This window comes from Pristiophorus japonicus, chromosome 8 (assembly GCF_044704955.1).
Source record: "Pristiophorus japonicus isolate sPriJap1 chromosome 8, sPriJap1.hap1, whole genome shotgun sequence".
Classification (NCBI taxonomy): Eukaryota; Metazoa; Chordata; class Chondrichthyes; family Pristiophoridae; genus Pristiophorus; species Pristiophorus japonicus.
This window is the reverse complement of record NC_091984.1, coordinates 222,675,016-222,690,323: the sequence shown is the minus strand read 5'-3', so window position 1 is coordinate 222,690,323 and position 15,308 is coordinate 222,675,016. Positions and strand designations below refer to the sequence as shown.

The 15,308-nt window shown below is 43.0% G+C and overlaps 1 protein-coding gene across 2 annotated transcripts in view; it reads left to right on the top strand.

Annotated features, from left to right (window-relative positions):
• coro1cb (coronin, actin binding protein, 1Cb) overlaps positions 1-15,037 on the top strand; it is a 192,753-nt gene extending 177,716 nt beyond the window's left edge. For both annotated transcript variants that reach the window (XM_070887960.1, XM_070887961.1), the window contains exons 8-11: positions 4,162-4,307; positions 8,918-8,975; positions 10,746-10,979; positions 14,365-15,037. In XM_070887960.1, coding sequence (XP_070744061.1) covers positions 4,162-4,307; positions 8,918-8,975; positions 10,746-10,979; positions 14,365-14,484 — 558 coding nt within the window. In that variant the 3' untranslated portion in view covers positions 14,485-15,037. The remainder of the gene's footprint in view (positions 1-4,161; positions 4,308-8,917; positions 8,976-10,745; positions 10,980-14,364) is intronic.
• Positions 15,038-15,308: the final 271 nt, after the last annotated feature.

Here is a 15,308-nt window from a genome sequence, read left to right as displayed (position 1 = left end):
TATCACCCTTTCAGGCAGTGAGTTCTAGACCCCCACCACCCTCTGGGTTTAGAAATTTCCTCTCAATATCTCCTCTAAACCTACCAATTACTTTAAATCTATGCCCACTGGTTGTTGATCCTTCTGCTAAGAGAAATAGGTCCTTCCTATCCACTCTGTTTAGGCCCCTCATAATTTTATACACCTCTTCCCTCAGCCATCTCTGTTCCAAAGAAAACAAACAGCCTATTATAGCCAAAGTTCTCCAGTCCAGGCAACTTCCTTGTAAATCTCCTCTGTAACCTCTCTAGTGTAATGTGGTGACCAGAACTGCACGCGGTTCTCTAGCTGTGGCCTAACTAGTGTTTTATAGTTTGTCTATTTTTATCCTATCCAATTTCTGCTACCTCCTTTTTTTTTTTACTGGTACATTTGCTGCATCATCTTTAGTGAATACGGATGCAAAATACTCATTTTAGTATCTCGGCCATGCTCTCTGCCTCCACAAGAGGATCTCCTTTTTGGTCTTTAGTCGGACCTACCCTTTTAACTATCCTTTTACTCTCTGTTTATAGAAGACTTTTGGGTTCCCTTTTATGTTACCTGCTAATTTATTCTCATACTCTCTCTGACTCTCATTTCCTTTTTTCATTTCTCCTCTACTTTTTGTATTCTGCTTGGTTCTCTGCTATACTATGGACCTGCCTTTTTCCTTTTTCATTTTAATCTCTATGGGCCTGAACTTGGTGAAGGCCTCCACCCGCCAAAGGACGGCCGATGGCCGCTGAGGTCCCTGACGGTTCTTTGGGCGGGATTTTCATCACCCAGGTCCCTCTAAGGTCAGCGGGTAGCAAATCTGCGACGTAAGCTGCCAATCTGGGCGGCAGCCAGCAGGAGCGCTCACTCTCGGCAGCAGAGGCGCTGAGGATGGAGTCTGGCCCAGGGAGGGTCGAAGAACTAAAAATAAAAAGCATTAAAAAAAAAAAACATCTGATGACGACCTTCAGGGGACCCCATCCAGGTAAGTACCTGTAAAGAAATAATTTAAATAAACTTCACTAATCTTTTTTTGCTGCATCTTCACACTTACTGTTGAGGACAGAGCTGCCTGCACTCAGTGGTCCACCGTTGACTCCCGCCTGCATGAATATGGCATCTCGGCGGGCGGGAGTGTACTTACGCGCTTCAGCCGTCGGCGGGCACTTCCCAACGGTTCTCCCCTCCAGGCCACGATGAAAGTGACACTGGCCGGTTCGACGAAAGGAATGTCGGCGATGGACGGTAAGTTCTCCAATTTGGCCCCCTATATCTTTAGTCACCCAAGGAGCTCCAGCTTTGGATGTTGTTCACTTCTCCCTCGTGAGAATGTGCCGAGTCTATGACCGAAGTATCTCCTCTTTGAAGGCCTCCCATTGCTCATTTTTACCTGCCAACCTTGGGTTTCAATCCACCTGAACCAGATCCCCTTTCAACGCGCTGAAATTAGCCCCCCTCCAATTGATCTCTTGTTTGGAAGCCCCACACAGACTCTTCCATTTGCGCCAATTTCATTTGAAAGAGTCCCTCTCTTGGTTGTCCAATCAAGGTTTTGTTTCAGTGCAGTATGCTGGTGTGGAAGCTTGGATTTTCCAAAGCGCCTCACTGCTGACTAAAAGATGCTGCTGCAAGTATTGCGAGGTTACCGTGCTCTTCCAGTGGAAGTGAGGCAGTTTATCCATGTGCCATGGCTGTGTTTTTGATCAGAAACGTATAGAAAATACTCCCGAGTATTTTGGGGCAGGGTTTAAATCGAGTGCTGTCAGCGAGAAAAGACGAACCTTGGCCGAGAAGGTCCAGGCTTTGGGCATTGGGTGGACTGCATTGGCGTGAATCCATTGTCAAATCAGAATTTTTTGGCAGGGGCATATCTTCTCGCTCCATCCCCTTTCCGCGCCCCCTCCCCCACATGGAGAAAGCCACAAGCTGTTTGGAGGTATTGCTTTATTGGGAATTTTACCACCAATTAAATCATTCACACTACTTTAATTCAGTCCTTTTAGATATTTAAGAATACGTCCTATAATGCTTTATCCATTTTATTTAGTAAATGCGCAGCCGATATCAGTCACCATTCAGCGTGTTGGTGGAGAGAGGCTATTTGTGTTGATGCGTGCAGGTTGTAACCAGTGTTGACAGCTGAGTTGATGCTCCTTACACAAGTGAGGTTTTGATGACTCCTTGCTCACAGCCTGTAGTGATGTACTTGGGTTGAGAGAGCAGTGCACACACTTGGCAGGTACTGGGACTGATTCCCAACTCTGTTCCTCATTATTCTTGAACTTCTGTTTTCAATGTGATTATTCATATTGTGTCTCCACTTTTTCTTCGTTTAAAAACCCCCAATGTAGCTTATTTTTATAACACATTTCTTCCTATTCAAATGGTTTCAGACTAAAGGAAGGTATTCCTGATATGGTAGAGAAGCAGCGTATGGGGTGGAGACTCGTTGAAGTGGTCTGTCTAGGTCCTGGACACAGACTGATAATCTGGAGCAAAGGAAGAGGAGGGAGGGAGAAGCCATATGGAGCGGAAAGTCCGTTTCTTAGTCATGTAAAGTTACTCGCAATCAATGTATATATTTAATACCTCCCATGTTATACAAGAGCACACAACAAATATTCAACAAATCCTGTCACAGTTGAGCATGTGGGATTGATGTAAAAACTGCTGGTTTGAGCTAGTAACAAATTAAACTTTATTCCATTGCCAGTTTAAAAAAAAAACACACACACACTCCAACGACCCACAGCAAACATTATAGTGAATGAAAACAAACCTACAACACTGTCAAAGTAATGCAACTGGCAGATATGGTCACTGACTCCATGGAATGAAGAAAGATTCTGTCGTCCTCCAACTTTCAATTAATTTATCAAATGTTGGATGTTACAGAACTGCCAGAACACAATAGAATACTATTCTGTAAGACTGTATAATCTAAAACTCTCAGGACACAAAACGAACCCATTTGTCAACTAAACATTTTAAAATGTACAATTCTAAGCTCCGTACTAAGGCCAACAAATTAGGTCCACTATCAAATCAACATTAAAAACTATGTAGTATCTCAATGCAAAGTTATATGTCGTCATCATAGGCAGTCCCTTGGAATCTCGGAAGACTTGCTTCCACTCTTAGCATGAGTTCTTAGGTGGCTGTACAGTCCAATACGAGAACCACAGTCTCTGTCACAGGTGGGACTGACAGTGGTTGAGGGGAAGGGTGGGTGGGGAGCCTGGTTTGCCGCATGCTCCTTCCGCTGCCTGCGCTTGATTTCTGCATGCTCTCGGCGAAGATACTCGAGCTCAGCGTCCTCCCGGATGCAGTTCCTCCACTTAGGGTGGTCTTTGGCCAGGGACTCCCAGGTGTCAGTGGGGATGTCGCACTTTATCAGGGAGGCTTTGAGGATGTCCTTGTAACGTTTCCTCTGCCTGCCTTTGGCTCATTTGCTGTGGACGAGTTCCGAGTAGAGCGCTTGCTCGTGTCTAGCATGCGAACTATGTGGCCTGCCCATTGGAGCTGATCAAGTGTGGTCAGAGCTTCACTGCTGGGGATGTTGGCCTGGACGAGGACACTAATGTTTGTGTGTCTGTCCTCCCAGAGGATTTGTAGGATCGTGCAGAGACATCGTTGGTATTTCTCCAGCGACTTGAGGTGTCTACTGTACATGGTCCACGTCTCTGAGCCATACAGGAGGACGGGTATTACTACGGCCCTGTAGACCATGAGCTTGGTGACAGTTTTGAGGGCCTGGTCTTCAAACACTCTCTTCCTCAGACTGCACTGGCGCACTGGAGGCAGTGTTGGATCTCGTCAATGCCTGCTTTCGTTGATGGGAGGCTCCCGAGATAAGGGGAAGACCTCCACGTTGTCCAGGGCCGCGCCGTGGATCTTGATTATGTTGAGTGTCCATAGATCTATACTGCATACCAGGTTACTGATCGACTCTATATACTGCATACCGGGTAGCTGATCAACTCTATACTGTCTGGTTTTAATTTTCTCTTCCCCCACCCCCCGCCCCCCTCAGTGATGATGCCACACATGGGTTTTGATTTTCAGTTCTTTAGAAAGAGTCTTCTATGATGCAGTGATTTCTACGATGAGTCCATCTTGAGGCTTAACTCTTCTTGCTTAAAACAGGGTGACAGCAGCATTCGCTACTTTGAGATCAATGATGAAGCACCGTACATCCATTACTTAAACACGTTCGCCAGCAAGGAGCCACAGCGAGGGATGGGATACATGCCAAAAAGAGGCCTTGATGTTACCAGATGTGAGATTGCCAGGTACGGGGCGCTGTGCTGTAGTTCGAGCGAACTGTGGCTTTGTTTAAATCAAGTGTTTACTTTCCTGAAGGCTGTTTCTGTCCTTTAACGTCCTTTTGTATCACACACACATCATTCTCTTCTGCTGGGAGGAAGGAAGCTGAGAAGTCTAGAACACTGCATTGATGATCAATCCTTCTTGCAAACTAGCGATTTGGTTTGGATCAGCAAAGTTTATATTAACCTGTGCCACACACCATTCATTGCACCCTGAACCAAGAAAGTGAGCAAGCTCCCTGATGTTGAACTTCTTATACGAATACTGGCAGAGGAAATCAAAGGCTAGCAGATGAATCTTTTGATTTGGAATTGGTCCAGAGATTCACTATTCACATCTGTTTAATAGATGCCTGAAATTTATCTCATCTCAAACACTGTTAACCAGTCCAAAATGTATAAATAAGTTAGAGAATGCTGAACAGTGCTGACCACTGATTATCAAAGATGAGGCTAGACACAGCTGTATCAACCAGTAGTAGCTGAGTGGTAGCACTTTCGCCTCTGGTTCAAGGCTAGTGACTTCAAGTCCCACTCCAGAGAAGTGAGCACAAAATCTAGGCTGGCATTTCAGTCCAGCACTGAGGGGAGTACTGCACTGTCAGATGGCGTCTTTTGGGTGATAAATCGAGATGTATGTAAAATATCCCACTACACTACTTGAAGAAAGGTTGGGGAGTTCTCAGTGTCCTGGCCAACATTTCCCCCTCAACCAACATCACTAATATAGATGATAGTCATTTATTTCATTGCTGTTTGTGGGAGCTTGCTGTGTGCAAATTGGCTGCTGCATTTCCTACTTTACAACAGTGACAGCACTTCAAAAGTACTTCATTGGCTGTAAAGCGCTTTGAGACGTGCTGAGTAACATTCCCTATCTGTGCAGCTCTCTGCTGGTCCCACACAGCCCGGGGCTGGCTTTTTCAATGTTATGTTTTGCGCATGCGTGAACTTGTGATTAGTCCACGCAGCCACTTAAAGGGCCCGCACACCCTCAGAAAAAAAAGGACACGTTGGTCCTGAGGTTGTGAATGGCACTATTTAAAAGCAAGTTCTTTCTTTCACTGATTAGTACTTTATTAACACATCCATGAGTACATGATTGTTGCCATTAGATGTATGCATTGAGGAATCCACAAAGCTCTTGCGAAGATATGACGCTCTAAATTGTTGCAGGTACAAATTTGATTTCTGTACTTCAGCATCTCCACATTAGCTGGGTTGTGCTTTATAATAGTACTGTATAACAATTATACTGAATCATAGAAATTTACAGCACGGAAGGATGCCATTTTGGCCCATCGTATCCGCGCCGGCCAACCAAGAGCTATCCAGCCGAATCCTACTTTCCGGCACTTGGCCCGTGGCCTTGTTGGTTACAGCACTTTAAGTGCACATCCAAGTATTTTTAAAATGTGGTGAGGGTTTCTGCCTCTGCCACCCTTTCAGACAGACAGTGAGTTCCAGACCCACACTACCCTCTTGAAGAAATTTCCCCTCATATCTCCTCTAAACCTTCCCCCAATTACTTTAAATCTATGTCCCCTGGTTGTTGACCCCTCTGCCAAGGGAAACGGGTCCTTCCTATCCACTCTATCCAGACCCTTCATAATTTTATACACCTCAATCAGGTATCTCCATAGCCTCCTCTGTTCCAAAGAAAACAGACCCAGCATCTCCAATCTTTCCTCATAGACAAAATTCTCATAAATCTCCTCTGCACCTTTCCAGTGTAATCGCCTTTCTTGTAATGTGACCAGAACTGCGCACACGACTCCAGCTGCGGCCTAACCAGTATTTTATACAGTTCAAGCATAACCTCCTTGCTCTTGTATTTCATGCCTCGGCTAATAAAGGCAAGTATTCCATATGCCGCCTTAATCACCTTATCTACCTGGCCTGGTACCTTGAGGAATCAAGGTCCCTTTGTCCCTTTAAATGGTATGACAATGATAAGTGTAATGTGTATTCCCTTGCCTTGTTCGACCTTTCCAAATACATTGCCTCACACTTATCTGGATTGAATTCCATTTGCCACTGTTCTGCCTACCTGACCAGTACATTGATATCTTCCTGCAATTCGCAGCTTTCTTCATTATCAACCACACGGCCTATTTTAGCGTCATCCGCAAACTTAATCGTACCCCCAACATTCAAGTTCCAAGTCATTAATTACATACCACAAAAAAAGAAGGGACCCACCACTGAGCCCTGCGGAACCCCACTGGATACAGCCTTCCAGTCACAAACACCTATCAACCATTACCCTTTGCTTCCTGTCTCTGAGCCAATTTTGGATCCAACTCGTCGCTTTAACCTGGATCCCATGGGCTTTTACTTTAGTGACTAGTCTGCCATGTGGGACCTCATCAAAAGCTTTGCTAAAATCCATATACACTACATCGCATACACACAGCCCTCATCGACCCTCCTGGTTACCTCCTCGCAAATTTCAATCAAGTTAGTCAGACACGACCTATCCTTAACAAATCCATGCTGACTGTCCTTGATTCTTTCCAAATGAAGATTTATCCTGTCCCTCAGGATTTTTTTTCCAATAATTTTCCCACCACTGAGATTAGGCTGACTGGCCTGTAATTACTCAGTTATCCCTTTCTCCCGTTTTAAACAAAGGTACAACATTAGTAGTCCTCTGGCACCACACCTGTAGCTAGAGAGGACTGGAAAATGATGGTCAGAGCCTCTGCTATTTCCTCGTTTGCTTCTCTTAACAGCCTGGGATACATTTCATCCGGGCCTAGGGATTTATCCAATTTCAAAGCTGCTATTCCCCTTAATACTTCCCCTCTCACTGTTTATCTCGTCCAATATTTCACACCACTCCTCCCTCATTATAAAGTCTGCATCACCCCTCTCTTTTGTGAAAACAGATGCAAAGTATTCATTAATGGCCAGGATCACCATACAGCTAGCAAGGTTAAAGTTTACAGTTTGTGTTAAATGTCACCGACAAGTATACCACTTACATTTGTGTGCAACCGTGTCCATTCAGTAGATTGTCTGTTTAACTTACTTTTTAGGGTGTTTAGCTCCACTAAAAAGTCTGTGGCAAGGCACCATACAAGGTCGTAATCATTCTAGCCTAACCAAGCGTGTACAAGTGTTATATCTCCACAATGTTGTAATACTCTCCTATCTCTGTTCAGAGACTTGAACTGAGATAACTGATTCAATTTGAAAGTTTATTTTTGTCAAATTAACTTTTTTTTTTAACTTCCAGCTTTATCTCTTGACCTTTCCTGAGCTTAGTCCTGCTTCTTAAAATCTTACAAATTGCAAAGCCTTCTGACACCTTTTTTGCGTCAAAATGTCGATCCATTTATACACTTCACTTTACAGAGGGGAGACGCCCTATTTCCTTGTTTCATCACCAAGGTTCTGTTACATGGATTAGTTAAATGGTGTCATTCAATTTGGACATATCCACAACTCAAATGGTCAGATTCTAGTTACTTTGCCAAAACACTCCATAGGCCAGGCAGGATCTGAGGAGAGAGAAACCGAGTTAATGTTTCAGGTTGATGGTCTTTCATCAGAACTGGAAGATGTTGAAAGTGAACAGTTTTTAAGCAACTACAGAGCCAGGGAAAAGGGGACCGGGAAAGAACATTTTCTGTTTTTATTTCAGATTTCCAGCATCCACTGTATTTTGATTTTGAACAAAAGGGGAGAGGTCTGTAATGGGGTGGCAGGTGGGGGGGATTAAATGACAACGGCGGCGATGATACAGGACAAAAGGGGTTGATGGTGGCGCAAGTAAAGAAACAAAAGATGGTTCCAGAGGAGGTGTAAAATGGTTATAGCAGGGAGGGAGTGTGGAGAGGGTTGCCATGGCCCAGGGATATGGTGGAAGACAGGCAGGTGGACCCAGGTTGTGGGGATCCAAGCACCAGCCCACACCTCTGCCACTCCCAGTGATTATGGTACAGCCATCCTCCATTATCAACACCTCCATTCAGTCCACAGGCGTGACCCTGAGCTTCCTGTCGCTTGCCACTTTATTCTCCATCCCAGTCCCATTCTGACCTCTGTCCTTAGCCTCTACTCTGTTCCGATGAAGCTCGACGCAGGTCATTTGTAATTAAAATAACAAACCCGTTGCACAGTGTAAGAATGCTGTTGGTCTGGGATGAGTGAGAAATTCATGTCTATGTAAATAGCTAGAATGAGTTTGTCATGTGATTCCTTGTTTGTACTGTGGCTTTGTATAACTCTCCTAGTTCATCTACCATACCTGTGTAATAAATGTTAAGTATTATACAAAGAATAATGGTTACCCAGTAGCAGTTTCATTAAGGTCAAGTTATTTTGTGAGGCATCTGAAAGTGGAGATGGGATTACAGCCTTGAAATCTGAAGTGTCCACTTAATTTTTAGTTTTTCTTTTGGTGGAGCATTGAGCAAGGTTTACATACATGCATACGTACATACATTGTTCGTGTGTTATATTGACACTGAACAATGCTTTGCTGTTATATATTAGTGATCTATTTTATACAATTTGTTATGCATGAATTTTGTTAAAGTATTTAAAATATGAATTTCTATTTGCAGGTTTTTTAAACTTCATGAAAGGAAGTGTGAGCCAATCATTATGACTGTGCCAAGAAAGGTGGGTGACATTTTAGCTTTTAAAGCAGAATTTTGGTGTAGAGTCAGAGATGGTGCGATGTTAGTGACTGATGTTGGTTCGACTGGTGGTGAAGTGGATGAAGGTGTGGTTACGAGCCTGCCTATAAACTGGAGAAGTGCTGGTGCTGCTAAGAGGCCAGAACGGAGCAATAGGCTAAATATTGTGAAGAGGATATGTGATGGTGAGGAAAGGGCGGAGCAACAATAGAATGCTGGTACACTGACCCAAGGTGTCCAATGGGATTCCTTTCAACATTCGATGTGTTATTGGGGTCAGGTACCCAAGTAGGGGCTGGGAACTTCCAGTGAAGAGGGCAATCGGGAACCTAGGAACAGGAATAGGCCATTTTTAAAACCGTTTTGTTCCTCGGATGTGGGTATCGCTGGCAAGGCCAGCATTTATTGTCCGCCCCTAATTGCTGTTAAGAAAATGGTGGTGGTGAGCTGCCGCCTTGAACCGCTGCAGTCCATGTGGTGAAGGTACTCTGCTGTTATGGAGGGCGTTCTAGGATTTTGACCCAGTGACTTATGAACAAACAGCGATTCATTTCCAAATCAGGATGCTGTGTGACTTGGAGGGGAACTTGCAGTTGATGGTGCTCCCATGCGCCTGCTGCCCTTGTCCTTCTCGGTGGTGGAGGTCGCGGTTTTGGGAAGTGCTAAGTGATGTTGAATTTAGTCCCTTGAGCCTGTTCCGCCATTCAATGCGATTAAGGCTGATTTGTGACCCAACTCCATATACCCACTTTGGTTAACAAAAATCTATAAATCTCAGATTTAAAATTAACAATTGATCTAGCATCAGTTGCTGTTTACAGAAGAGAGTTCCAATAATCAATGGCCAAGTCACTTGCTCACCGTAAGAGGTTCGGAAATAAGTTATTTGCTTTTACTGCAACAGAAATATAAATGGAGGGGGGGGCAGGGGAGCAGGGGAGCAAAGGGAAATATATTTGAAATTAAAGCCATGCCCCACTCCAGTGCCACAAAAAAACGAGGACTATGCCACTGTATTAGACATGTTAAATAATTTTTAAAAGGCCGTAAAAGTTTTTTTTTCCCAAGTACTTGTGAATCTAGCCATTGCCCAGCCTGCTTAGAATCCCTTGTATTGCAAGTTTCCCTCTAATTTGATTCCCTTTTTGTAAAGTTGTATATAACAGGGCACCTCTGCTGTTCAGTTGATACGAAGGCTTCCTCCTTGTGTAGTACTTTCCACATTCCGTGGATGTGACATTAAGTAATGAACAGATCGTGCAACATGGGGGAATGCAGCTGGAGGCGCGACATCCTCCCAGAAACATTCCTTTAACCAGATAAATAGTTTGTCGTTGAAATTTGCAGTTTTTATTTAATTAACCGCATGCTGTATTGGAGTAGAATAGGAGCTAGATGATTTATATCCCACATCGCACTACTTGGACTGCAGAGGTTTAAGGAGGCTCAGCGCACCACCATCGTGGGCAATAAATGCTGGCCTTGGTAGCAACGCTCCTATCCCGAGAATTAATTCCAAAAAAACTCATGCATTAACTAACTCTGTTTTACAATATTTGCATTTTTTCTTTTTATCTCGCTCATCATTTTGCTGCATGTGATCTCTTAATATAGTCCAGTCCAATCCGAGGGCCGTCCATCATATCTCATGGCTTCTTGTGTATCCTGTCTCTAGGCTGATGCATGTTTGTTTCTGTTAGAGTCTGATTGACTTGTGAAATGATTTATCCTTTTTCCCCCCACCTTTTTCTAGTCTGACCTTTATCAGGATGATCTGTATCCCGAGACGCCTGGACCAGAGCCAGCGTTGGAAGCAGAGGAATGGTTTGAAGGGAAAAACAAGGACCCCATTCTCATCTCCCTGAAAGACGGTTATGTACCTGGGAAAAACCGGGAGTTTAAAGTTCAGAGGAACCGTTTAGACAAACCACAGAACAAAAAAAATGAAAGTGGCAGCACTCCCATGAAGGGAATCACAACCAATGCAGTAAGTACATCATCCAGGCTGCTGTGCTTTCTACTCCGATTCCTTCCAGGTTCCAATTGCACATTCTAACAAACTGACCCTTCCCAAGTATTGAAATCCAGGCTTGCTGCACTATCTCTGACCCATTTTTCTTAAACTCAGAGATGTGGAACTCGTTAATTCCATCCAGTCTTCCCTACGTACTACAATCTATGGCCTGCTAAAACCAGAGCTTGCATAATGTAAGCCTTACTCTTGATGTACCTCATTTTCTTTTGTACTCTTTCCAACCTTGGTGTCATGCACTGTGGGCCTAGTTCTTTGATCTGGCCGTTGTCAATTAAAACAAATTGTCATCCCTGGCAGCGCTCTGCTATTAACTTGGTAATCTTTTTTGAGGGTGGGAGGAATTAAAGTCACAAATTTTGAAGGGGCATATGGGATCCTTGGCTTTGAGAGGCATAGGGCATGAAAGTCGCTGACTTTGTGATCGGTTTTTTTGCGATATTTCACCATATTTGGCAAAAAAAAAACGGTCGGTGGGAATTTCGGTGACTTTTTGCAACAGCAGTTTTTAAGTACCGCTGGGGAGAGAATCGCCGTCGTGCAAGACCCGAAATAGCGTTTTCGCCAAAAATTTGGCTCTCCGCACCTGTACGATGCGCGAACAATACCGACGTAAAAAGCTGCGTTGCAGCCCTTGGAGCAGCAAGGGCTGCAACGCATGAAGACCTACAAAAAAAGGTAAGTTCAAGTTTTTATTTTATAATTCTTTTTCAGCGATTCAAGTGTTTTGCGAATTTTTTTCCCCCAATTTATTTTTTTGGTGTTTTTCTGCCCTCCCAAGGCCCAACTCTCAGTGGGTATTTGCCTCGGACTAAAATTGGCGAGGATCGCGGTTTTGCGCCGTGAATCCTTGCGCAACGCCGATTTTTACCGCTGTGCAAATTAAAGGTTGAATTTCCGGCCTGATAGTAGAGCGAAAACAGTAATTTTGGTGGAAAAATACAATTTTCACTGAACCAAATTTCTAGCCCATAGAATACAAAAGCAAGGAAGTTATGCTAAACCTTTTTTTTTTAAACTCGGGCCTCAGCTGAAGTATTGTGTTCAATCCTGAGCACCGCACTTGTTGTTGAACAAGGCAGAAAGTGGAACTCCAACCATAAATGTACTTTCAACTTGACTTCTCGCCAAACCATATATCTGAAATGGGTGCTCCCAGTTCAGACAGTGCCTTGTTTCACTTCAGTGAACAGTCAGGCCACTAAAAACTGCAGGTTTCTCTTCTGATAAGCTTCCACCCTGCTTCTTCACCACAAACTATCAATCAGGAAGTTCCTACAGTGTTGGGCCCCATACACACCCGCTGCCCTCCACACCCATTGCTGCATTATTTTTTTTAGTAAGTGCTGCCGACTTTATAAGTGTTAATAAAATGCCCCCAAAAAAGTTTCCAAAATTTCTGTTTCTCTCTCGGAATGAATTACCTTCTAACTGTTTTGTCGGTAAACTTGGCAGCCATTTTGCACAGAACGATCCCACAAACGAGATGAATGATCCATTTTTTTTGGGTGTTTAACCAGCTGAGCCAAACTGGCCCATTTCCTGTGATATAGTCAAACGTACATTGGGTCTGTAGAGACCCCATTCAATCATTTTGTAAAATTCAAAGTCCGCCCCCCCTTTGATCAGATTTACTTGTATGAGTCAGAACAGCTGATGCAACATCAATGACACAGGTAACAGCCGATCCAAATTTCGACTAATTGCATTCAGGTCCTCGGGTGAAGGACTGTGGAAGATAATTAAAATGAGTGCATTTTCAAAGATAGGATTAAAGTAACACCAATGGAGAGAACATGCATTTAGATAGTGCCTTTCATGTCCTCCGGAAAGTAAAAAGCACTTCACAATCAATGATTTGCTTTGAAGAGTAATCACTGTTGGGTAGACAGACGTGGCAGCCAATCGGCCCCCAGCAAGTTCCCACATACAGCAATGAGATAAATGACCAGATAATCTGTTTTGCTGGTGGTGATTGAGGGATAATTGTTAGCCAGGACACCAGAGGAACTCCCCTGCTGCTCTTCAAATAGTGCCATGGGATCTTTTACATCCACCTGAACAGACAGATGGGGCTTCAGTTAAACATCTCTATTTCCTTCATCCAATCATTAATGTATATAGTGAAAAGCTGAGGCCCCAGTACATATCCCTGGGGAATAATCACTTGTTACATCCTGCCAATCAGCAAACAAACCCTTTTTCCCTACTATTTCTCTCTCATCCCAATGCATAACAACCCATGTATCGATGTGGCGTCCAATTCCGTGCACTTTCATTTTGCGAATCTTTCGTGTCAAACCTTATCAAATGCCATCTAAAAGTCCATATAGATAACATCCAGAGGTACTCCCCTATCCACCATTTTAGTGACCTCCAGTGACTACAATCCAAAAATACTTCATTGACTGTAAAGCACTTTGAGATGTCCGGTGGTCTTGAAAGGCGCCATATAAATCTAAGTTTATTTCCTCAAAAACTTCAACCAGATTGTCAAGTCCATGCTGACTTTGAGCAGTGATATTTTTCTAAGTGCTCAGTCACTTTCTCTGAAGGTAGATTCCATTAACTTCCCCACAACTGATGTTAAACTGACAGGTCTGTGTTTACCTGGTTTCTTATTCCCTCCTTTCTTAAATAAGAGTAACATTTGTAATTTTTGAATCCAAAGTTGCAATTCCTGAATCTAGAGAGCTTTGGAAAATTGAGGAATGCATCTGCAATTCCTCACCTATTTCGTTTAATACCCTACGATGTAAACCATCAGCTTCTGGAGATTTGTCTAACTGACTTCAGTCAGATTATTTTCTGTTACCATTTTACACCTTGTATTAAATCCACTAAGTTCCTTCCCTCGACTTATTTTTAGGTGTTTTCGTGTTTTGTCTAATTCCTCCACTGAAAACAATTACAAAGTACTCACTTAGGTCAGCCATTTATGTCTTATCCATTTTAGTCTGGCTTACATCCCTCTTGAATGGACCCACATTTCCCATTACCACACTTTCTCAATATATTTATCAAAGCTTTTGCTGTTAGCTTAGATACCCTTTGAAATTTTTTATCAGGTTAGACTTTTGCACCTCATTACATTCCTCCACTAAATATAACCTTTGGTCCTCAACCGCCTATCCCCAGAGCTTGGTTCTTCTCAGAAATGTGCAACAGTTCATTCAGAGTAATTCTTGCAGTCATGTTTTAACCGCTACAAGTTTTCCAAGGCCAGTGCTTCAGTATGAATGTATGTTGAGAAAAGTTGTCTTGTGGCCATATTGAGCCAATTCCAACACTGTACTGAAAGATGGGAGATTAAGTGTTCTTGTTTCTCTTTTTTTTCTAGAATTCGGAATCCAAGTTGGATGAGTTGTTGCAAGAGGTTAAAACTCTGAAGGCCACCATCACCAGCCAAGACGAGCGCATTGCCAACCTCGAGGAACAGATGGCCAAGATTGCTATCTGAAGCCTGTATTATGCTTAATTATGGAGGTACAATTGTCTGGTGTGGATTATCGGGAATCCTCCAGTCGCCAAAACTCCAACCCTCGCTACCCTGCCATTGGTGGAAGCACCCTTCAGCATTCCAGTATCAAATTGCCCTCCTCCTTCTCCTTTCTCACTGGACTAACTTTGTTACAATTTGGAAACACAATACACTTTTTTTTTTTTTAAATAGAATTTATTTTCAGGATTTTTAACAGGAGACAATTGTCTCTTTTTTTCCTCCACGCTTTCCACATTGAAAAAATGAGTATTAATTTTTTTTTATTCCTAACTCAAGTCCTATGCATATATAAAGGTGTGCTCTACTCTAATACTAGAGTGATTTCCAGGTTATACGGGCTTGTCTCTTGTCTGTCAGGTACCTGTTTTTAAAAGTGACTACACATTCCACGTACAAGTGTACAGCACCATTGAAGAACACTTAATGGGTTCAGCTCTTATAGAGCAAAAAATGGTGATCTGTCATTAAATATACTTCCAGTTACAAAGATAAAACATTGATTATAAAATTACTCTGGTGTTTTGTGTTTTTTATTCTAACTTTAAAAAAAATAGGCACTGTTTAAAAATCACATTTATTTGGTTTGGCATATTCCATTTCTCTCTACCACATATAGGGCTCAATTTTCCCCAAAGCTATTTTTTGGTGTACTTGAAGAGTTATGCCTGTTTTTTGGGGCTTAAGTACGCCAAAAAAAATGTTTTAAGTTTCACAGTTTAATTTCTTCATTTTGGCGCAGCCTAACCTGTCCTTTAGTTTTGGGGGTGGAGCCTTGATCTGCG